At 37.5% G+C, this 25,353-nt stretch overlaps 1 protein-coding gene across 1 annotated transcript in view; it reads right to left on the reverse strand.

The window, feature by feature from the left end:
* The window catches only part of kcnj3a (potassium inwardly rectifying channel subfamily J member 3a), a 55,791-nt gene extending 43,033 nt beyond the window's left edge, over positions 1-12,758 (reverse strand). The window contains exons 1-3 of the mRNA XM_016252280.1: positions 12,101-12,758; positions 10,444-11,112; positions 6,669-6,885 (exon numbers count right to left, since the gene is read on the reverse strand). Coding sequence (XP_016107766.1) covers positions 6,669-6,885; positions 10,444-11,106 — 880 coding nt within the window. The 5' untranslated portion in view covers positions 11,107-11,112; positions 12,101-12,758. The remainder of the gene's footprint in view (positions 1-6,668; positions 6,886-10,443; positions 11,113-12,100) is intronic.
* Positions 12,759-25,353: the final 12,595 nt, after the last annotated feature.

Here is a 25,353-nt window from a genome sequence, read left to right on the forward strand (position 1 = left end):
ATATACATATATATACTTTGCTTCTTGCACATTTCAACACTTTTAAAGTGAAATGTCCAGTGAGTGGCACTAAAAGCGCTTTCAGTTTGATCTGAAACAGATGAACATGAATCTGGTGACATTTTATTACGTTGGTTGTCTTATGTATCGTGGCACATCACAAAGCTAATGTAAGAGATAAAAATGCATTTGCTGAAGCAATGGTGTTTTAGCTTGTTTCTAAGACTTTATCGCAACTTGTATTTCATGGGACTCGTACATGAATACTCTTCATTGCAAATGCAGCACTGTACCAGGTGAGCAAACAAGCATGTGTACTACATCAGTAAAGCCATACATATGGAGTTGTGATTATGTAATTAACATATCTAACTGTATTAGTTTAGAATTCACAAGATACATTCATCCATCCATTTTCCAAGACATTTGCATAGGGCCAACAATGAGAACATGTATTTCATGTAGAATCAATAGCTGGTTACACTACCAACCAAATGCTTGCTGTTATTTATGACTGTTTTACATTTCTATTGAGGAATTTAGAATTGCTTCAGCTCAGTGATATGTATAGGCTTTCAAGCATGAACATTTCAGGTTCTGCAATAGCATTTCAATAGGGTTTACGTCTAGACTTTTGTTAGGACAGGTGTCCTGGAGAATTCCCTGATGCTGAGCAGAATTCATTGTTCCTTCAGTGAAGGCTTCCAAGTTCTGTTGCAGCAAAACATGCCTAAAATATCACCACGATGCATGCTCAACCTTAATTTCTACCAAAAAAAAAAAAATCCTTTTTTGATTCAGCTGTCCATAAGACTTTTTTTTTTTTATTCTTGACGATCATCCCGGTACTACAAATGTGAAATGAACTTTTGTGTTTTTTAATGTGAGGAATGGTTTCCACCTTGCTACTGTATTGTCTGTAAATTGTGTATGTTCGTAAGTGTTTTCATTATTGTAATTTTTTGCCGGACAGAGATCATAAAAGGTCGTTGCTTTTTGGCGAATTACTGATTGTTCAGATGTGTTCAATGCAGGTGGGCTAATTGCAACATTTATAACTGTAAAACCCCATGAGCCTGTCTCTGAACTCTGTACAGAACAAGTCATTTATACAACAGAACAACATCAGCTGCACTGCTAAGCCAATTATTTCTCTTTCTCTCTTTCTGTGTATGACAGATCCTTGAAAGATATTTTTCCTCACCAAACAGGGTTCACATGGGGTTATGCACCACTCCAGACCCTCAAATAATTTATCACCATTCAGCCCAGCCATGGCAAATCCCTAAAGAGACAATAACCCAGCCCTTTTCATTTAAGAAATTACACACACACACACAAAACACACAACACAACACACTGCTCTGCTCAGGTGTCTCCATTGTTATGTCAGTTAGGGCCTGTTAATTATTCAGCATGGCCAGCTGTTTTAGGGTCTGGGACACCACAGACTGTCTAAAACAACAATTGGGGTTGAAGCTAAATGTGTTAGAAAAAAAAAAATATTTAAATAGTATGTAGTCAGTCTGTAATATGAAATACTGTAAATCCAATATCCAGTGACAGTAAGCCGTACCAAATTAAACAAGTTTCTCTTAAATATTACTGAAAGATCACTCAAATTAAGTATTTATTCATCCATCCATCCATCCATCCATCTTTCCTTTCTTTCTTTCTTTCTTTCTTTTTTAATATTGACCTGGATACAGCGCGCCGATTCGCTAAAATGGACTTATAGGCTTCTATTTAAAAACAACAAGGGCACTTGGCTTCTGCAGTAAAACGTGAACTCGTGACAGTAGCCCCTCACTGCAGAACAAAGATCCAGGGGGCGTGGTTGAATCCACATCTAGGGGGTGGAGATGGTAGGTTTAGGGGTGGGGATGGGTGGGTTTAGGGATCAGGGGCTGGAGACGGGTAGGTTTAGGTATATGTAAGGTGGGAGGAGTTGGATCTGGATCCAACCTCGCCCCCTGGATCTTGTGTTCTGCAGTGAGGACCATCTCAATCGTGATGCCTTGAAAGTGGACAAAACCGGCTTTTTTGACAAAACGTGTTTAGGGTTCAGATCGCACTATATGTGGAGAATAATGCACGAATGCATGAAATTTAAATTTCATTTGGTTGGTTTTATGTTGTTTAAGTTAGCGTTAAGACAAGAAATGTGACTGTTTGTAAAATGAAATTTTATTATTAAATAAATTTTTAAAAGAGGTAAATGATTTACATGGAAATGAATCAGATTCAGTCAGACGATCAGTTTTCACCCAGATGGGTGCATCTTACCCACTGACTTGGATCAACTTACCCTAACCTGGGGCAAATTGAGCCACAGGGACACTTTTTTATTAGAAGCCATGTTTTTAGAACCCTTTGTCATAGATAAATTTTGATCGTTTAAAATAATAATAAACATCCTGAAATTAGATACTTTCATTGTACTTCTGCCTAATTTTCCCTTATTTTGAAGACTACATAAGTAAAAAAAAAAAAACACTCTCCCCTACTAATTTCAACTGGTTTCTAAACTTAAATGGATTGAGGAAATCGGTTTCCTCAGATGAAATTATTTATCCTAGCTGATTAGGTTTTACAGTGTATGCACTCAAGGGTCACTAGCTCATTTCAGCATATCCATAGTTCAGGCTATGGTTTTGCTAGCACAAAGTGGTACATTGCGCCTATTGGTTTCATCATTTATATAACTCCTTATCACTGGTTGCAGAACAGCTGAGCAAAGCTCAAAGCTTACAGTCTGTATTTATGAAGGTCTTTATCAGACTGATCTCAGTGCAGGGCTAAATTTACACTCTGCATTTAGGAGGATTTTGATTATTCTTTATGAAGGGAAGGGATTTTGCTGCGGGCTGCATCCTTCCACAAAAACATCAATATCCTTCACAGAGAAAATAAGCGGGAAATCCTTCACATTAAATGATAATGTTGGACAGGGACACAAAATGCTGGGATATGTTTAATGGAAAATACAAAAAAACAGCATGGATGCAGACACATTCATGCATGATTGAGAAGGACACAATACTATAATCCAAGAAAAGAAACACATGGATAAAAGATGTTTGTGTTAGAACCCAGAGCCTGTCACAGAGCCAATAAGCTGAAGAAACTCAGACTCTTTTTCACTGTATTTATAACTTTCGTACCATATAACTCCGTTTACACGAAGGTCAGTGCTCTCAAAACAATTAACACAGCCATCTTAACTGACTCTTAATTTAGTAAAACATTATTAATTCATAAAAAATGTCTGTATTCTTTACAGCTAGATATATTACGTTTTTTTTTAGGTTTTTCTTAATAATCGCTAGGACCAATTTATCAATACTTAGGTCACTTAAAAAAATTTCCGTTTACACGAAGGTCAGTGCTCTCAAAACAATTAACACAGCCATCTTAACTGACTCTTAATTTAGTAAAACATTATTAATTCATAAAAAATGTCTGTATTCTTTACAGCTAGATATATTACGTTTTTTTTTTAGGTTTTTCTTAATAATCGCTAGGACCAATTTATCAATACTTAGGTCACTTAAAAAAATTAAAAATAAAACAGTGAGTACAACAGCAGTATTTTTGGACTAAAATGTGCATCATGTATCATTGTTTGGCATAACAATTTTTTTTTAGTGACTACTAAATTACATGAATAATTTTCTTATAATCACTGGCAAAACTCGATGTACCTACAAGGCCAGTTTGCACATTTTACATACGCTTTTCAAAACTGGTCCACTAATCCAAAACTGAATGAGACAGCGATTTGCTACATTTCAATAAATTCCAAATCTAAAAAAAAATTGAAATACTATCAAAACAATTATAAGGTGCAGCAGTAAATTAAGTGCAAAATTCAAAACAAAGGTAAAACATCTGTACAAAAATAAATAAATAAAAATCTATACAGAAAATTCCTTAATTTTAATTGCTGCTTGATTCTGTATATTAAAAATTTTGTAAAGCTATACTATACGTTGACTTGTGAAATTAAATCAGTTACGATGAGTCGTGCTTCTCAGAAGTGCTTATTAACCTGCACTTGTGATTTCGGCTAGCTTTTGAATAAATTGTGCATCAGAAAGACCATGAGTGGACATTGCAGCTGAGGATGAGACTATTAAAACACGATGAACCTCTGGAATATAAAATTACACAGACACATCCAAGGCAGTTCACACACAGATGAAGGTATGCAAATTCAGATTCACTAATAAACTCATACATTTTAAACATTCAAACCTTTTGGTGCACAGTTGTACATCTGTTAATCGTTTTGCTGTGTGAAACTTACTTTATCAGAATCAGATCAGAAAGAGCTTTATTGCCAAGTGTGTTTACACACACAAGAGAATATGAATATGTACTTTTTAATGAATATGCACTTTTTTATTTTGTGCTTGTGAATTGATTTTACAAATATACATATTTTTTTCGTGCATGTGATTTTTTTTAAATTTATTTATTCATTCATTCATTTTTATTTATTTATTTTATTTTATTCGATTTTATCATTTATTAAAAAATTTTTGTGCACGTGAATTAGGTTTTATGCATGTGAATTTGGCCCTCTCTCTCTCTCTCTCTCTCTCTCTCTGTCGTCCAGCAGAAATGCTGGAAAGAAAGTGATGTCTGAGATGTTGCGGATTAGACTTCTATGACTTCTTATTTCATAGTAGGTTGAATAATATTTACAAGTCCAGACTTGCTTTTGAGCAGTAAGGTCCAATTATGGAATTTCCTCTTCACATCTATTTCTAATTACAAATAACTACTACTTTCACTATATTGCTTTTTTTTTTGGTATGAATCTATGTGTACTGTACTTGTCTACCAGAAACTATGCTTCTAAAACAGAGGGAGAGTTGTAGTTCCATCCATGCAACCTTGCAATGCTGTTATGACAAATGTTATGGCTTCTGGAAACATCAAATTGGTAAACTGTTGGTAATGATGGCACTTGTGAGTTTGGGACGGGACTGTCTGTTGAACCAGACATTGGGTTAAAGGCCCTTTTAACTGCCTTTACTATCTTTGTACAGTAAGGTGCAGATTGTTGTTATGTGTTTATGCCCACTGTGTAATATGTTTAAATATGTCTACCAAGTCTTGGAGGAAGATAATGAAAAAAAAAATCTGGAAAAGAGTAGTTGCACTAATATATTATGCTAACATGTACAGTAGGCAGTATCATTACTGGCATGTTTTAGTCACCAACTGAGTTTTGGTGAGGATAACATTGAAGGTAACATTGTTCAATCAAAATCTCATATCTGGCCAACCATATATGTCCATCTCCAAACATCCAACAGGACTGTTTTATGCTTGATCATATTCCAAAATAAAACGTATGCTATTAATAAACAGAATGTGGTTTTAAAAACCGATAACCACTTGTGTTAAAAAGAGCTTTAAAAAAAGATGATACGATTTTCAAAATGTTGCTTTTTTAGGGATACACACTGACACTGTAACCTCCCCAAACAGCATGTTTACAATTATACTTCATTGCTGATCAATATAACACAATCAATTATGTGCACTTCAAGGCCAGTGAGATACCCCATGCCTTCTATTTTAGTAACTCACCTTAACAAGATGTGGTATCTTTCTAAATGAAGAAATAGTACAGTCCCCTTTTCTAGTGCATACACTGTTTTTTTAAAGGAATAAATCACCCAAAAATTTAAACTTGCTCAAAATGTACTCACCCTCAGTCCATCCAAGATGTAGATGACTTTGTTTCTTCATCAGAACAGATTTTGAGAAATGTAGCACTTGCTCACCAATGGATCCTCTGGTTGCCGTCAGAATGAGAGTCCAAACAGCTAATAAAATCTAGTATACTGTCTGTTTATTAGTACTTAGAAAGCACATATTAATGTTTTATTCTGCATCATCATATTGTAGATCCCTTAATCCTATCAATACTTAAAATTAACAACTACCTTACTAACTATTAATAAGCAGCAAATTATGAGTTTACTGAGGCAAAATCATAGTTAATAGTGAGTTAATAGTGAGAATCCCCAAAAGTGTGAGCGTTTTAACTTTAAACTGTCTCTTCTGGACAAAATATCAGCCCTTAATTCAGAATAATGCTTCCTCCAGTGAAGTCCATCCCCTGTTGTCTTCTCACATTAAAATCTACTGGTTATTTGTTTAGAATGTTTTTGCACTGTTTCTTGTAAATTGCTTGCTCTGTGTATATTCAGGCAAGATGGCTTTTCAATTTAAATTTGAAGCTAAAAACTGTTGAAGTTAAAAACATATTTGGTTATTACAAACATTCACACAATTTTGTCCGGTTCACATGATTTTAATTGATGGACTGAAGTGGTGTGGATTACTTGTGGATTATTATGATGTTTTTATCAACTGTTTGAACTCTCATTCTGACGGCACCCATTCACTGCAGAGGATCCACTGATGAGCAAGTGATGTAATGCTACATTTCTCCAAATCTGTTCTGATGAAGAAACAAACTCATCTACATCTTGGATGACTTGAGGGTCAGTAAACTTTCAGCAAATTCTTAAACTAAAACTAGTCTTTTAACTTTCAAAGGACAGACTTAGCATCAAAATGTACTTATCACGGCAACCCAGGCTTAAGACAATGTATGATTAAAAATAGCAGATAGGATAACTTACCAGTCGTTTCAACAATGCCCTCCAAAATCACAACTATTTCGAACTGTTCAGTCTGCATGGATCCCTGTGAGAGCTCATAGAAGGGGCTCTTGGTGTCAATCACATGACAGATTGTGAGTGGTGACACAAGAAAGAGTTGATCCGCTCCAGTGCTAAAGCCCACATCCAGCTCCAGCTGATCCAGGGGGAGGAACTCGCCCTCGGGTGTCTGTCGGGACTGCAGAAGCGAAAAGATCGGAGATGGGGCGTAAAAATTGCTTTAGACACTGTACTGTGAATTGAGCTGTGAGGATAGACAGTCAGGCATCAAAGGACAGACAGGTAAAGAAATCTAGCAATGGCTGTTTTGATTCTGTGTATAACATAGTTTTAAGGCAGCCATCGGGCTTGTGAATCTGTTTTCTGATTAACTTTTCAACAGTTTCTTATGCTGTTATAATTGACATCTTTAACATTTAAATGAAATACAAAGTTCTGGAACTCTAGATGGCGCAGTCCGATAGGTCTGAAACTCTAGATGGCGCAGTCCGATAGGTCTAGCTCAATCTGACCTGGTGACATCATTGTCACATGGCAGCTGATTGGTTCTCTCCTGTATCGGTAGCCAATGAGCTTGCTGCTCAGCATTCAAATACCTGGCTTTTGTTTGCTCTAGCAGTTGGCAGCACACTTAAGAAATCCTCCGCCTTCCCCAGCTCCACCTGTATAGATCTGCTACGGGGTGATTCATGTATGCTATATGGGGGTTATTCATATGTGTTATGTGTGCAGCAGCAGTATTTCTTACATGCTCACAGCAGCATTTTGTAGATTATTGGCAGTAGCAAGTCTCTGTACTTGCTCTGCCGCTGCAACAGCAGCGTAGCAGATCTATTCCGCCCAAGGTTATTATAGTTTTGAATTTTTAAATGAGTTTTATTTTAATATCGTATTTCAAATTAGCTATAAAATTCAGTTGAGTTTTTATTAGTTTCATTCATATTTTTGTTAGTTTTAGTTTAGTTTTTATTTTGTGAACGCATTTTTATTTAGTTTGTATATAGTTTAGTTTCAGTTCTAGTTTCAGTTTTAATTAAAGTTTAGCAGAATTAACAGATCACTTCCAGAGTGCAGGCCCAAAGAAAGACGTAGGCATAATATAACCTTAGTGAGGCAAACATATACCGACACAAAATTAACGCATGCTGAGATTGATTAGATAGTAAAAGTATACAAATATACGCCAAAGAAAGCAGGCAAGCCTTTTTACTAAATTTATCTACACAAGTCGCGCTTAATGTCATATCCAATGATGTGTGTTGAGATATTTAGTATGAAAATAAATGTAGCCTGATTTGGTTATATGCATTTTCTTATTTAACCATAATCATGATATTGTAGCCTAACTGTCGTGTCTTGCTCACTTTTCCGTTTACCGCCGTGCCTCAATCAAAACTGGGACTAATGAAATTCAATAATAACGGCAATCACATTTAAAAGTAAAGGCTTATATTTGAATGTTCTTTTCATTTATGAAGAATTATAAGCGTGTGTATGATGTGATTTAGCCAATGCACATTTGTTCAAAAGCCTGGCAGAGTGATCACAAGATGCTAGGCTAAAGTTTTGTGTTGTTTACAGAAAGGATGCGCGTTCTCATCTTTTTTTCTGTTAATTATCATGTTGCTGCATGTCTGTTTTTCTTCAAAGCACCAACTTAATGCCTAATGTTGGTTTGATTGCTTGTGTTACATGATAAAATAAATAATCTTGCTTATTTGATGTAATAGATTTAATGCGAGTGCGGTTCGGGTCGTGACTCGCGGTCTTTGTCAAACGGTTCTGGTCTGGTACAGAATTAAATTAGTGCTGCTGTCAGATAATGGGTCGGGTGTTCTGTTAAGTACTGTTGGTGCACGTTTACCAAACAGGACCCGTGCAGGCTTTAAACTGCTTTGCATCTCTCCGTCAGATAACGTGCATGATGCACCATTAGCCTACAGGTAGGCTATTTCCCTAAACCTCCACACAGCTCATATTTTTCCACCAAGGGGTGAGAACGTAATGACTACGAAAACGATTATTTATTTTTTGATAATTATTTTATTTCAGTTAGTTTTTCAATAACTGTTGTTTTGTTTCATTTTAGTTTTTCAATTATTTTGACGTTTTTATTTTATTTCAGTTTACAAAATAGTTTTTTCATCAATCGTTTTAGTCTTAGTTTTAGTTTATGTTTACGAAAATAACCTTGATTCCGCCAAGACCAAATACATTAACATTGTCATGTACATTACCATGCCAATCCCTCCGAGAGTTGTCATGACAGAAATAAGGTTATTTCTCGCTCTCTTTTATTTTAACTATTTTTAATGAAATGACAGAATGTCATGATTCACAACCAAGCACTAGCTGAGTCTGTCAATGAACAGAGGGCAGGATAACACTTTCCATTACATTACTGCAGTGCCCATGTTACACATATTTTATGTAAATATTCAACAGTAATAATATTAACAAAGTTAAGCAGCTGTAGAAAGCAATGGTAGGTATGGATGTTTTGAAATATATGCCCCCCAAAATTAAAAATATGTCATCATTTGCTCACACTCATGTCGTTGCAAACCTGTATGACTGTTTTCCCTCTATGGAACATAATAGAAGGTATTTTGAAGAATGTTAGTAACCAAACAGTTTTGGTTCTTATTGACTTCCATAGTATAGAAAAAAATAAAACAATGGAAGACAACGGGTGCCAAAACTGTTTGATTACCAGCATTCTTAAAAATATCTTTTGTTATGTTTCACGGAAGATAGTCACACAGGTTTCAAGTTACAGGACCTAAATTAAGCTGAATAATAGCACTATTGTCTTTTTTAGAGATGCTTTACAGCTGAATTGTATTCATTTTGTAACTGGAGAACTTTACAACATTAATACTATTATTTTCTTGCTTATTACTGTGAAGTTGCTTTGAAACATTCTGTATTGTATAAAGTGTTATATAAATAAATTGGCTTGACAGGTTTAGAACAGCATGAGTGTAATTAAATGATGACAGAATTTTCATTTTGGGGTGAACTATCCCTTTAATAATATTTCAACAATGCTAAAGTAAACATGTGAAACCCCTCTCCCCCGGGTCCTCACCGCCACACCTCGTTCTCGTTCAGAGTGGGTCTCGAACCCGGGTTTCACCCCCCTAAACCTCACTCCCATCCGGGTCACGGCACCAATGTAACCCCTCTCCCCCGGGTCCTCCCCGCCACACCTCGTTCTCGTTCAGAGTGGGACTCGAACCCGGGATTCACCCCCCTAAACCTCACTCCCATCCGGGTCACGGCACCAATGAAACCCCTCTCCCCCGGGTCCTCCCCGCCACACCTCGTTCTCGTTCAGAGTGGGACTCGAACCCGGGATTCACCCCCCTAAACCTCACTCCCATCCGGGTCACGGCACCAATGAAACCCCTCTCCCCCGGGTCCTCACCGTCACACCTCATTCTCGTTCCGAGTGGGTCTCCGGCATGGGAGGCAGATGCACTAACAAGGAGGCTTGAGATCAGTGGAGTGAGGTTTACCTGCACAGCACCTACCGCTGGCCTCCGTTACACATGTATAGAAAACAAAAGATTTTTACATGTGTAAACCAAACCCTCATCCTAACCATACAGTAAGTACATGTAGTTAATTAATATTACTCAGTACTTAAATTATAATTACACTGTAAGAAGGACACTGTAAAAATAAAGTGTAACCCATAAACTCTATAAGTGGACAAAAGGCAGACCCTTACCTTGAGCAATTTACACCGGATCTGGGCTGAAACCATGTGGCTGTTGCGCAGATTTCCCACCCTGAACATCAGCGTGAGTTTGCCATCGCGCATGGAGATGGCTGCGTTTTCACTAAACATCAGAGTCTCTGCCCTCTTCTTGGGTTGAGACATCTTGATAAACATACAGCCTATTAAAAAGGCATCCACTATGGAGCCCAAGATGGACTGAAACAAGAAGAGAATGATTCCTTCTGGACATTTATCAGTGATGTATCTGTGGCCATATCCTATAGTGGCCTCTGTCTCAATGAAGAACAGGAAAGCAGAGGGAAAGTTATAGACATTGGCCACGCATGGTGTGTAATTCTCATCGTGGGTTCGGTACAGGTCGCCTCTGATGTATGCGATGACCCACCACACCAAAGCCATGAATAACCAGGCTACTGTGTATGTGAGGATGAAGATGAAGAGATTCCATCGCCATTTGAGGTCTACTAAAGTTGTGAATAAGTCTGAGAGATATCTGCTGGTCTCCCCCCCCAGGTTTCCATGCTGGACGTTACATCGTCCATTCTTGTCGACAAATCGCTGTCGTTTCCTCCTCTTGTCTTTCTGATGGCTGGAAGATGTGGTGGTCACCACCTGATAGTCGCTTCCAAATTTCTTACGAAGAGCAGACATTTTATCCTGCAGAGACAGAAGTGAAGCTAACTTGACTGTCTGATATTTTAGCAGTGTATTAGACCTGTCATGACCTTTTCAATGAATGAAGATTTTATAAGTAAAAACAAAAGCATAGAAAAGACCAATGCTGGTTGTCATATGAATACATTGTCACGTAGGCTTTATCTCAGTAATTAATGTAGCAACTTTTGACTCAGAACTCAAATAAAAAGTTTTCTCAAATAAAAAATGTTTTCTCTTGCTAAAATCTAAATCATTACATTTGTGTAATTGCTGGTGGTTAAATAAGTTAACACAAAACACACATGGCTACATTTCAACAAAAGTCAACATTACAATGTAGATTTGAACTGAAAGGCTGATGTCAGTTTTCACTGTGTTTTGTAGTAATATTAGATTAATAATTAGAATTTTGCCAACACAGTTGCTTAATAGGTTACACTTCATTTTAAGATGTCCCTGATATAGTGTAATTACTCAAATAAGCAGTGCGTAAGATTACCAAACAAACTGTACTTACTAAAGATTTTGGGTCAGGTTTGAGATTAACTGCTTTTAATTATGCATAATTTACATTTGTTACTATAGTAAGTATGAGCAAGGAGGACACTGTAAAATAAAGTGTTACAGTTTTAAATTTGGTTGGCTTTTTAAAATTAATTTCCTTTGCTCAGTAATTACTTCATTGTGTACATTTTGCTGTAACATCATTAAGATTTTGTGGACGATAGCTTTTGTACTTAAGACAAAGTGAAAGTTAAAGTGTTAATGGACAGCAGATTCTATGGTTATAGCTGTTACTAATGTACTGTATCTTGGGCAGTAACCGTGAAAATGTTCAATAGCTTTTTTTTTTTTTTTTGGAGTCAACACAGATTGACTTTCAAAACTCAACCTACAGTACAGTACCCTGAGAAATAGTCAGCAAAAATTGTGACGATAGCCCCAGTCTAATGAAAATATAAAGAATAAGAAAAGACAATAGTCTTACCTATATTTCACCATACGGGGATTTTTCCTCTGTTCTCATTACCTGCGTTCTTTCATTTCAGAATAAAGCGTAGTTTAAAGGAAAACAATCGTTCGTTTGTTTTCTGAAACGGTGTAACGATATATGTCTCCTCGTTGGGGCTGAAAGCAGAGATGCAGGAAACTCTCCACAGGCGCTGTCCATCAGCTCGGGTGCTGAAACACACGGTCTGTCCTCACTCATCAGTTCATTTGAGTTTCACAAACCCGAGCTCAAAGTTGTGGATGATTTTCGTCAGTCTCATCACAGATGAACACAGCTGAGCGAATCCTTCCGTCCAGCGATTTGCGCAACAGCTGATGGGTACAAAAACTAATCTAGATGCTTTCTCAACACCTGGAAGGTTTTTCTCCACCTCTGTCTGCTCAGCAGCAGAACATATGCAACTTAACTAGATTACGTTGCTCGGAGCCTGTGTGTTAAAGCAAAGCTGATGGTTATCAATTCCTCCGGACGCGCCTCAGACGCATTTACATTATGTTTCCTTCCTAAACCCAAAGCTCGCTCGTTCCAGCGTTATCGAGCTCGTTTCGAGAGAATTAAATAAAAAATCCATCCATTTAATCCAGTTCGTGTCCATCGGACACTCAGAGTGAGTGTGCGAGGCAGCTCTTTGTCTCTTCAGTTCTCCTGAGCGCTGAGCGTTTCTCTCGCCGCGTCTGAAGCTCCTCGCAGGATACTAAGGTGTGTATCATTCATCAAGGGAGGGCGGAACTTCACAATCACAATTCATGTCTGTTGGCTAAGGAAGTTATACTCACCAGGAATTTGACTTCAGCTATTCATATATCACAAAAATATCAATGTACCGCATGTATTAGTAATATAGAAAATACAATGCAATACACAACACTGCATGCAGTACAATAGGATACAGTCCACATATGGGATGTATAGTGTTGTAAAGAATGCAATAAACAATAATTACTTACTTAGTCAACAATCTTTCCGTAGAAAGCCACGTTTCTAGCATTGGTAAAACTGCATTTTTCCATCTCAAAAATATATCTAAATTACGACCTATTCTCACAATGTCAAATGCAGAAATGTTAATCCATGCGTTTATGACCTCAAGGTTAGATTATTGTAATGCTTTATTGGGTGGTTGTTCTGCACGCTTAATAAACAAACTCCAGCTGCTCCAAAATGCAGCAGCTAGAGTTCTTATTGGAACCAGGAAGTTAATATTAGTCTGTTTCTTTCTTATTCCGAGGTCACCGTAGCCACCAGATTCAGTCTTTATCCAGATCAGATGGTCACTGCAGTCACCCGGATCCAGTACGTATCCAGACCAGATGGTGGATCAGCACCTAGAGAGGACCTCTACAGCCCTGAATGTAAGCGGAGACCAGGACAACTAGACGAGCCCCAGAGACAGATCCCCAGTGAAGACCTTGTCTCAGACGACCACCGGGACAAGACCACAGGAACCAGTTGAGTCCTCTGCACAATGTGACTTTGCTGCAGCCTGGAATTGAACTGCTGGTTTCGTCTGGTCAGAGGAGAACTGGCCCGCCGACTGAGCCTGGTTTCTCCCAAGGTTTTTTCTCCATTCTGTCACCGATGGAGTTTTGGTTCCTTGCCTCTGGCTTGCTTAGTTGGGGGCACTTCATTTCCAGCGATATCGTTGACTTGATTGCACAGATACTATTTAAACTGAACTGAGCTGGATAATGGCATCACTGAATTCAATGATGAACTGCCTTTAACTGAAAAATGAGTGTTTACTATTGTCACTTTGCATTATTGACACATTATTTTCCTAATTAATGCTGCACAGTTGCTTTGACACAATCTGTATTGTTAAAAGCGCTATATAAATAAAGGTGACTTGACTTGACTTGACTAATTCAAAATAGACCCTTTCTTAAATACACGTTCCTGATCTTTGTGCATAGTTCATCGATGCATGTTGTAGACATTGTTTTAGCTAAGTCTGGCTTCCCCTCATTGCGCACAGCACAGCAAATGCTGGTTTCTGGTTACACAACAAAGCAAACACTGTAAGGTCCAAAACCTTTGAGTCAAACAGAAAATGCATGATTTACTGTCTGTTGTCAAATTGCTAAAATCTTTCTTTTGTCAAGATCAAACACCTTGTTGTACATGTGTGTATCTATTTATAGCTTGTTTGGATGTCAAATGTAATTTACCCATCAAAGAAGAGTGATGACCAGCCACCTGCCTGGCATTTCGCTGTAGTCTACCTGTCTAATTTGATTTGGGTTGACAGTCTGATTTACTGAGGCCTTGGGAGTATGTACTGTAGATGCACATTGAAAATTCTTAACACTTTCTCTAAAGAGAAAAGCTCTTTGGATCATACCTAAGTGAGACAGTCAGCTGAAGCAATGTATTCTAGAAGTGAGTAATTTGTAAGTTTGTCTTGTGAAGGCATAAATAATATTGTGCATACATCATCCTGATTTATCAAGGCAGTAACAGCATATTTACACTCTAAAGCTGTTTTTCTGTTGTGTGTGTGTGTGTGTGTGTGTGTGTGCGTGTATATGGCTTGTGTCACAAATCAAAAGATATTTTCCATTCCACTACACCTAGAAAAATGAGCAGCTCCTCCCATCATTCAAGGTTAAATAGTTTATTGATCTGTGCTTGTTAAAGCAAGACAGTTTCCTTTAAAACCACTGAAGCTGACTCAGAGATTTAAAGGAGAAACTACTGGAAATAGTAATAACAGTAAATAATATGAGTGTTGTCTTTGCACCAAAGAGCTCACAAAGATAAAGACGGATTTCTCTGATTTTCTCTCTTTTTAGATTCAGATCAGACAGATTCTATCTCTTTTTAGATTCAGAATAAAGAAGCCTCACTGACATGTCAGGTATTTTACCACAGGGAAATTATAACAAGGGTTATTGTTCAGTAACTAGAAGGTTTTGAGTCAAAAGTTCAATTACTCAAATGCCAGTTTTCTCTAGAAATGTTTCAGTATTAAACTATTAAAACGCCAAACCGGTCTTTCCCTTTGGCACAACCTGACCTGCATTTCCCTCAGCATGTCCCTTTTTGTTTCACCTTCCCCTTTTGTATTTTGTCTCTGTCTCTCCCTGCCACATTATGCATTTATTTTGTGTATTTTAATGGTAATTTGAGCGACAAAATATGGTGACAAAACTTTTCAAACTGCTGTTACAAAACTGAATAATTTGCCCACCTTAGCAACAATATCAGTATACAAATACCTGAGTTATTAAACATGATTTTATGAGTGCAGATTACATTGATGTATTTACAATTGAAAAAGGTATTTGAAAACAAAATCCTTTTGTTGAAATTAGAGATTTGAGAGCTAATGAAACAGTTATGACCAGCTGTTTTTAATAACAATGCTTTATTCTAAATGCAGTAATATTTTTTTTCTCTATAACACAATAATGCATCATATTCATTGCGTTGTAGGTAATCTAGCCTGCCGAAATATCAGTTTTTAAATCAATCTGTTTATTGTCTGTTGACATACTGTATCACACTTTTCCCAGAGTGTTTATGTATATATATTTTCCAAGCCAGTTTAGCACATTTTCTCAGTCTGCCCTTGAATGGATCAATATCAGTACAGAAGACAGCAGGAATAATTATTCATTACATTCTAATTAAAAAATACTGGTGTCTGCAATAAAACAAAATCCTATTTTTGAATGTTTGAATGTGATGAAAAAAGTTGACACCGTTTGTCACAAGAACTGTCCACATGCACCACTATTAACATTTAATGACTGTTGCGTTATTTACTGGGATAATTTCAAGGAATATTTTGATTTCAGTTATGTACAGATATATCCGATTAGTGTTCAGATTCTCCTGGCCTTTTCCTTTCCTTCAAAGATAATGAACTTTCCCATGGCCAGTCTTCTAAGTCTTAAATGTGGCGAGTTGTCAGATAAGAAGAGCAGCAGCTTCGGCGTACGGAAGCGTCAGTGGTTAATAATGAGTTCTGGGTGAGAGCGGGTCAGTGTAACAGCTGCTCTTCCATTCCTTAATGAGCACAAGAGGTTCTGTTTGTCTTGAGTCTCTGGTAGACTCTAAACAAAAGAAATTCACACTGGTGCTGGAGCATTTTAAGATCAGAGTCGAGTCTGACGCCAGCAAGGTATGTCTGAGCCCCAGAGAGAAAAAGAGCAGTGACACAAGAGCATTAGCTATTGTTTCGTAAACAAGCTTTGTTCCAGACCCTTGTGAACTACACAAATGTACATAATTTTGAGGCTCCATTCTCATCAGATGCAAAGACTTTTTCAAAATGTAGCCTATACAGTATGAAGTAATATTATTCTGTATTAATATTGAAAGTGTCATTAAGATGAGTTAAGTCTCATTACAGATACATTTTTAATAAAGCAGCATGCTAACATCAAAATCCAAGTAATCCATGTAAAATATTAAATGGATGCATTTGACTACTGTTTTAGAGTTTCATAATTTTAACAGTAAAATCCTGTTAATTGGTTAACAGTAAGTTCCATTTTCTATACAATGAACAACTGTATTAGATCTACTGGGACATAGAATTTTTAATTAAATTGTATTTAATAAAATACAGTTAAATAAGTGAAAGTGAGATGTGGAAGTGAAAAAGAACAATGCATATGTTAATTTACAGCGAACAATCGTAAATTGACAATCCCCGAATTTTCTGTGTGACATCTGACAACTGAAATTGAATAAACTTTTCTTTCTTCTCTTATTATTTGTATTGTTATTATTATTTTATCAGTTTTGTAGATTAGGTTTTTATGTTACATTTTATGTTGTTAAATGAATGTTTATTGCATTAATTTAGTTTAATGTGTGTGCTACCATGGTGTTTTGTATTTGTATGTATGACACTGTGCACCATCTATACATTAGTATTAAACCTCAGCATCAGCTTGTGGAAAAGCAATTGTGATGAACTTTATCATGTGATTATTTATTTATTTTATTTTATTTACTACCTGTGTTTCTATGGTGATTGTTAGTATATTATAAAGGTAAATATAAAATAAATTAGTAATTTGGCATATTAACATTATTTCAGTTAATGCAATAGGCTTTATTTTTTTAATATGCAAATGGTAAAGTTCTGGCAACCACAGATGCTTTGTTGTTGTTGTTTCATGGATTTTAGGTTGTAGACTAATGTAGGCAGCAGGCACCTCACTAGGGTTAAGAACATACTTTGTTTGCATTTTTTTATTTTTATAATTTCTAGCTACTTTGTGGCAATGCATCATACACAGCATAACATACTCTATACACACACACGCACAGGTTTGTTTTTATGGTGTATGGGGACTCTCCATAGGCGTAATGGTTTTTATACTGTACAAACCGTATTTTCTATTGCCCTACACCATCCCTACCCCTAAACCTACCCCTTACAGGAGACTTTCTGCATTTTTAGATTTGCAAAAAAACTCATTCTGAATTATTTATAAGCCTTTTGAATTACAGGGACACTGAAAATGTCCTCATAAATCACCTTCTCGTTGTAATACCTATGTCATACCCATGTTATTATACAAATTTGTGTCCTCATAAACCACATAAACATGCACACACACACATACATTCACTCAAAGTAAAACAAACACATCTCATTTCCTGGCAAGGTCTCCCATAGTATCTTGATCTTTATAATGCTCAAAAACTCGCTCTTAAGTGGCGCATAAGGACAGTCTGAATTGGAGCAGTCCCCTCTGAGCTCGGCAGCATATGGCGAGGAGCATCTTGCTATTTATGGCCAGCCTCCTGCAAGAGCTGTGACAGGGGACTCTTCCAGCACAGCTCCAGCAGAACAATTATTTTAATTGTGCAGATTATCTCCCATCAGTGAGGAGCAATTAATGCATTTTAAACTTTCGTTGTTAACACAGCAGCCAAAAAAACTTCCAGAGATGAGGGGGTGCAGTGGGTGAAGAATGGTTTTTCGGTACAGACAAGCTTTGTAGATTATAAATTAGATTCCGTCAGAAATATGTTATGAAGTATTTGCCAGACAAGAAAAGATCATATAATAAAGACAGATTGATTTAGCTAAACAATGAAACAGAACTGGAACTGGTGCTTGTGCAAAACTCTGCACCACAATGCTAATATGTTTTCCAATTGGTCGTCATGTTGTTATGTGGCTGCTAAGGTGTTCTTAAGATGTGGTCACATTAGTGAAATTTTGCATGCAAAAACAGGTCCGGTGTCTATTGTCAACAGTGTAGCGATGTATGAAGCACAGTGCATGCATACGTCACTTTCCATTGGTCAGCGTGGTGAACATAAACTAAATCTGCGTGTGGAACTTTTCCCTCCTCACACGGAACTCCTGATTGCTCAGATTCCTATTGGCATGACTGGATTTCCCCTGCAAAATGTTGCAGAGCAATGGTAAATGTGACCACACCTTTAGTGGTTGGAGGCCACCTCAAGTCTATCTGATATTCTAATCTCTAAATATGCTTGGATTCACTGCATATGTAAGGAAATGTTTCACCCACTGTATCATCCACCAGGAAAAGCAACTAAACACTCCTCTTGTCAAGCCATGTAATTTGAGGGATCATTTATGTCAGTAGCAAACACCATTAATTAGGTCTCCACCACTCGGGGGCAGAACATTCTGATTGGCTACCCCAATTATATTTATTTCTGACTTCGATTTGCCGCCCTATTTCTATTTATTTCCAATCTTTGACAAATCCTTTGAGAGCAATGACCCCTTATACCTCCTCTCTAAAACTGATACTCTGCTCTCCAGAGACCAGGGAAAGAGATTTGTGTAACCCATTTCATCAAAATAGTCAGGTTAAGGCCTGGTGGGGGATCTTGTATTTATCTTATTAATATAATCAGCAAGGAAAGGGGACACAAAATGACTGAGTTCAATCCTCTCGCAGCACTTCCATGCAGGGTCACTCAGCCAATCACTCCAGACAATCATCCTCTCGTTTCCCACCATGTGCCTTAATCACTCTCATCAGAGTTATTGCATGAGGTTGTTTGCCTCCACCGTGAGCTCAGAAAAGGTCTGTTAGAGTCTTCTTTAGTGCCTCTCAAAGCCTGGTGGGGTAGTGTGAGATTAGCTATTTCACAGATATTGGAATCTGTTGTTCTGTTGTGAAGGTATTGATTACCAATAACAGGTTTCTGGGTCCCAATTTCTCATCTTCAGAGAGGAAATGCTGTAGGAAATGCTTCAGAGAGGAAATGCTGTTTCATATCTGGCTATGAAAACACTGCACGAGGAAATTACTCAGCAGTCTTCGTAAGATTCAAAGTGGGCTACTCTTGGAGTAACAGCCTCACCGTGGTCCCTATCCACAGCTGTTATACTGCTTTTAGTGAGCAGTTTGTCTACCACAGTGCCCAAAGATCCACTGATGTTTGGTCTTTTTGGTAGACTGTGAACTGATACTCTCTGTGTGACAGTATTATATTCATTCAGAGCTCACAGAAATGCTAGCGCTCATTTTAAATCTCATTTCCGTATGGGAACAAGGTTATGTTTTTGCCACAGTGAGGATTTAGAGAATGTGTCCAGCTGTAATCCCACTTCACTGTCGCTCAGGATCTGCCCTTCCCATAAGACTCACGCTTGTAACACCCACTAATTAAAATGCTTTTGTGCTCTGGAGCAACCGAACCACAAGCCCCCACCCCAATTAAAAGCAGCAACATTTCTGAGATCAGCAAGAGAGAGAGAGAGAGAGAGAGAGAGAGAGAGACTGACTTGCCTGGGCTTCTTTTACACTTTTACAATCATCTAAAATTTATGAAACCACAGTACTTAATGGGAGATACACACACACGCACACACACACACACACACACAGGTTTGTTTTTATGGTTTATGGGGACTCTCCACAGGCGTAATGGTTTTTATACTGTACAGACCGTATATTCTATTGCCCTACACCAACCCTACCCCTAAACCTACCCCTCACAGGAAACTTTATGCATTTTTAGATTTTCAAAAAAAACTCATTCTGAATTATTTATAAGCCTTTTGAATTATGGGGACACTGAAAATGTCCTCATAAATCACCTTCTCGTTGTAATACCTATGTCATACCCATGTTATTATACAAATTTGTGTCCTCATAAACCACATAAACATGCACACACACACACACACACACACACACACACATGTCCAACAGAAAAACAGCTTTAGAGTGTAAATATGCTGTTATATGCTGCTGTGACACACACACACAAATAAATCACAAAACGTTCAGATGTCCAACAGAAAAACAGCTTTAGACTGTAAATATGCTATTATATGCTGTTGTGACACACACCCAAATAAATCACAAAACGTTCAGATGTTGTATTTTTAATTATGTCTCCCTCTGCCTTTCACTGTCTTTCTCTCTGGAGAAATAACCTCCAGCAGTTATTTTGCAGTGTTATTTAAAGAAACACAAAGCAAGTCTAAACATGAAGCGAAGGGTCTTATTAACAGCCTGATTTAGAGAGGAGGTCTGTCAGTTTGTCTGCTGATCTCACCTACGTAATATGTTTTAAATGTCACGTCAGGTCACATCTGACACCATTTGCCAACTTCAGTAAAGGAAAATAAAGGACAATCGTGGTTTCTCATAGAAAAATAAGGAACAGAATAAGGGACACACACACATGTGTAAGTACATACAGTATGTACTGTAGTATATATGAAAATGCTAATTTTTCAATTAAAGAGAAATTATACAATTAATATGGGCTGCTTTTGTTGCTTTACACTTCATTGGTCATTTTGTGTTTCAAGAATGAGGTCCAAGATTAAGAATACACTACATAAATATAAAATATTTTTGTCTATTTAACAACATTATCTTCCCTTATTGATCACGTCTTCCCTCAGGTAGATTAAAAGTTGCCTTGTGTGGCTGGATATTGGACCCATGCAAAATAATCACGTTGTTTGCATTCGCCGGCAGAGGATGCAGCTTGATCTTAAAGCCTTCCTCGAAAGGGTATGTTCACAAATCAAACACTTGTCCAAAAAGAATGAATTCTCAATTTAGAGTTTGTTATTTGTATGGTCTAAGTGGTCATACGGCATATGCCTTAAATATGGGACAAATTGCTTTCTGTATTGCTTTCATACACGGAAAGCTTTTTGAATGCCTTAATCACGGGGCGATTCCATATTATACAAACGGTTGGCAACCCTAGACACTAATAAGATTGTCCATCCATTGAGCTGATATCGTGAACAAATTAATAGTGGATTCTCTTGGGGTCCCATTTTAATAGCTCCAAAAATATACCTAACAAAGATATATCAAGTTGATATTCTTCAAGGCTTTTACTAATTTTAGGTCTTTAACTTGGAAAATAATACAATACTGTTTTGGTCTCATAAGAGGCATTAACATTTATTCATTAAGCAGATGCTTTTATCAAAATATAGGAAAATAACAACTTAGATAATGCTGTGATACTGAATTTCAGCAGTTTCAGTCCCAAAGTGAAATTGAAACTACGTAAAGGTGTGGTCCCATTAGTGAAATCGCCAAGCAAAAATGTCCATTGCCAATAGTATAGCAATGTAAGAAGTCACTTTTAAACCTAGTAGCTTTCTATTGATCAGCTTGGTAAATTCGAGTGACAAACTTGAACCCATTTTGAAATCTGCATAGGGAAAAACTTTTGCCTTTGCTTAAAATTCTTGATTGCTTAGATTCCTGTTGAAATGACTTGATATTGCCGTCGAAAATTTGCTGAACAATGGTAAATGTGACCACACCTCTGTGAAAATGCAGAAGAAAAGAGGGAAAAGGAGTTTTTGAAAGTTATCAAAAGCTGAGATGGTCTCAGCAGATGATAGGTGAAGGCTGGAATGTTATGATGATAGAAAGGTGCTGTGATAAAAAAAAAAGAAAAAGCTGTGTGTTTTTACGTGGTGTTTGTCACGGAACACTGAGAGAAAACAAAGTAGATCCAAGTGCAGTAGTTTATTAAAGTAACAAATAATCAGAACAGAACAAAAACTAGACAAAGGGTAACTTCAAAACACAGGGAACAGAAAACACAACGTAACCTCAAACAATACTGCAGCAAAGACAGACAGTGAGAGCATGGTATAAGTAGTGATGAAATGATGAGATAATTACCAACAGGCGATCAAGATCAGAACAGAACGACAAAGCAAAGGACTATGGGAAACAGAGTTCAAAACATGTAACAAAGAAACAGGAAGAGCGCCCTCAAGACACTGTGACAGTGTTGGGTATATATGGAGATGAAGAGGGAGCCCATCACTGAACCCTGAGGCACCCCAGTGGTTAGCTAATGTGACTTAGACACCTAACCTTCAGAAAACCTTAAAGGATAGCAAAGATGGCCAGTTCAGAGAGGGTGGACAGGAAGATGTGGTGTGTCGAAAGTAGCAGACTGGTCTAGAAGGATGAGGACAGATGATTTGAAATTAGCTCCGGTTGCAGAGTTTGAGTGACAGGCAGCAAGAAAAGCATACATTATTAGTCCAGATTTGTTGGAAGGTGTGTGTGTGTGTATTCTCGGGGGGAAATATTGTTGAATTACTACTACTATTTTTAACCATACAGCTCCTGGGTCTTTGGGACTTAAGTCTATGTGTGCATCATGCAGCATTATGAATAATACATATAATGTTCCTGTATAGTCTTGTGTAGCCAGATCTTTGAGCAGACTTTATAAGGGTTAGTCTATAGCAGGGTTCCTCAAATCTGCTCCTGGAGGGCCTTGCCTGTGATTATCTAGGGATCCTGAAGACCTTGATGATCTTGCTCAGGTGTGTTTGATTAGGGTTGGAGCTAAGCTCTGTAGGGCATTGTCCCTCCAGGGCCAGATTTGAGAAATACTGGTCTATACTTATTCTGGTCAAGAACCAATGACTTTGTTTTTCCATGGTGGTCCCCTCATGTAATATATTTCAGATAAACCCACCTAAGCTTAAAAAAAATGTTGATGTCACATTGCATGTCAGTCAAACAATCTCAAACTAAGCTGGATCAGACTTTACACAAAACAGGACAGAAGGCAAAGTGCTATAAAATAAAACACACCCACTGCAATAAACGGTATGAAAGTGACATGACATGAGGCCAAGTATGGTGACCCATACTTGGAATTAACCCATCTAACCCATCCAAAGTGCACACACACAGCAGTGGGCAGCCATTTTTTTTTGCTGCGGCACCCTTGGAGCAGTTGGGGGTTCGGTGCCTTGCTCAAGGGTACCTCAGTCGTGGTATTGAAGGTGGGAGAGAGTGCTGTACATTCACTCCCCCCACCTACAATCCCTGCAAGACTCGAACCCGCAACCTTTGGGTTACGAGTCTGACTCTCTAACCATTAGGCCACGACTTCCCCGTTTGCAAATATATCTAACACAGTGCAGTGCTCAGTTAGAGTTTCAGAAATCCTGCTGATGATAACTGATCTGCAATTGATTTGATTATGGACTTGAGCTGATTGATTCTGAACCTTTAAAGTTGGTACAGAATGTTAAGAAGGATATTAAGGCCATGTCTCCATGGAGAAATGCTGTTAAAGGGTTAGTTCACCCAAAAATGAAAATTCTGTCATTAATTACTGACATTCGTGTTGTTTGAAACCCGTAAGACCTTCGTTCATCTTCGGAACACAATTCGGAACAAAGGGCTCTCTGACCCTCCCATAGACAGCAAGGTAACTACCATGTACAAGGTCCAGAAAAGTACCAAGATAATCGACAAAGTAGTCCGTTTGACATCACTGGTTCAACTTTAAAGTTACAAAGCTACGAGAATACTTTTTTTCGCAAAGAAAACAAAAATAACGGTTTATTCCACATTTTCGTCTACTGTCTACTGCGTCACTTGTGGACGCGCGTTCAGTCTGGATACTCATGGTTAAGAGGAGGCTCAATGTTGGGCTTCCATGATGAAAATGTTTTGGCACAGGGGGATGTTCAACAGCACCAAATTAAAAAATTGTGTCAGTGCTCTTCCAAACAGCCTTCTGATTTTTTTTAGGGAGCTTTTATATGGCGCGTGTGTGTGTGTGTGTGTGTGAGAGAGAGAGAGAGAGCGAGAGCGAGAGAGAGAGAGAGAGAGAGAGAGAGAGAGAGAGAGAGAGAGAGAGAGAGAGAGAGAGCTGTCACAGTGGAGTGTGTGTTCATCATTATGAACAGATTGGGGAATTTGATGTATGAGCACTGGTGCAATGAGTTAGTGAGTGTGTGCATATGTGTGTGTGCTCCAACAAGACGTTAAAGTGAAATCAGGTGGAAATAAGTGAAGACTGATTGTGGTCTCTATGTATATAGCATTGTAGGTGTGTGTTATTGTTACTGAGAAGGCGTCCACTGTCCCCATGTTCTGGAGCGTAACACTGCACCCTATGAGCATCTACATAGGTTTACGATGATATCATCTATGTCTCTACATCAAATCTTCTCCATTAATGGCCCCATGCAACAGTTTGAAGAATACAATTTTCAAAATGTGTGTCCCTTTTTTAAATACGCAATAGCCTTTAGTTTATATACCATGCACAAAAGCAACACATACAAAAAGTAGATATCTTAGCTAAAACTAATTCCCTATATACACAAGAACCGACCCAAAACAGCTGTTATGTTAATAAGTTTAGCTGAATTACAGAATCACACATAGTTTTGGTCAAACATTTATCTCTCCTCATTTCCGAAACCACTTACTATACAGTAGATTATAAGGGTGTAAAAAAATATTCAAACCGATCTGAAAAACCATGATACACCACCCACGGTATGTACCACAATACTCTCATGGCATACCGAACGACCCCTGCCCAAATAGTGAATCAAATAATAAATCAGCCCTAGTAGATAGATAATCTATGAAAACGATACATTACACAACAATGGTTTATTAGAGTTAACAGTTGTATTATATTAATCTATTAAACATGGTCAGTTGAGACTTAAAAAAATAACGTACAGACAGTTAACATTAAAACCAGTACAAAGTCACACATTTTCAGTTTTTATGAAGTAAAAAAAAATACAGAAAAGTACAGACTGTAACATGCATGTGATGATAATAATGTAGAATATCTTATATTAATAATTGAGATATACTTTCATAAGACTACTCTAAATTGTGTGCAGTTTTAATTAAGTTTGAACTAAATTAATTCATTTTGTGAATGCATTAAACATATGCATGTTAAAATGATCAAATAACTAAGAGATAGATCACAAATCGTTA

Source organism: Sinocyclocheilus grahami, unplaced genomic scaffold (assembly GCF_001515645.1).
Source record: "Sinocyclocheilus grahami isolate Dianchi unplaced genomic scaffold, SAMN03320097.WGS_v1.1 scaffold1098.1, whole genome shotgun sequence".
NCBI lineage: Eukaryota > Metazoa > Chordata > Actinopteri > Cypriniformes > Cyprinidae > Sinocyclocheilus > Sinocyclocheilus grahami.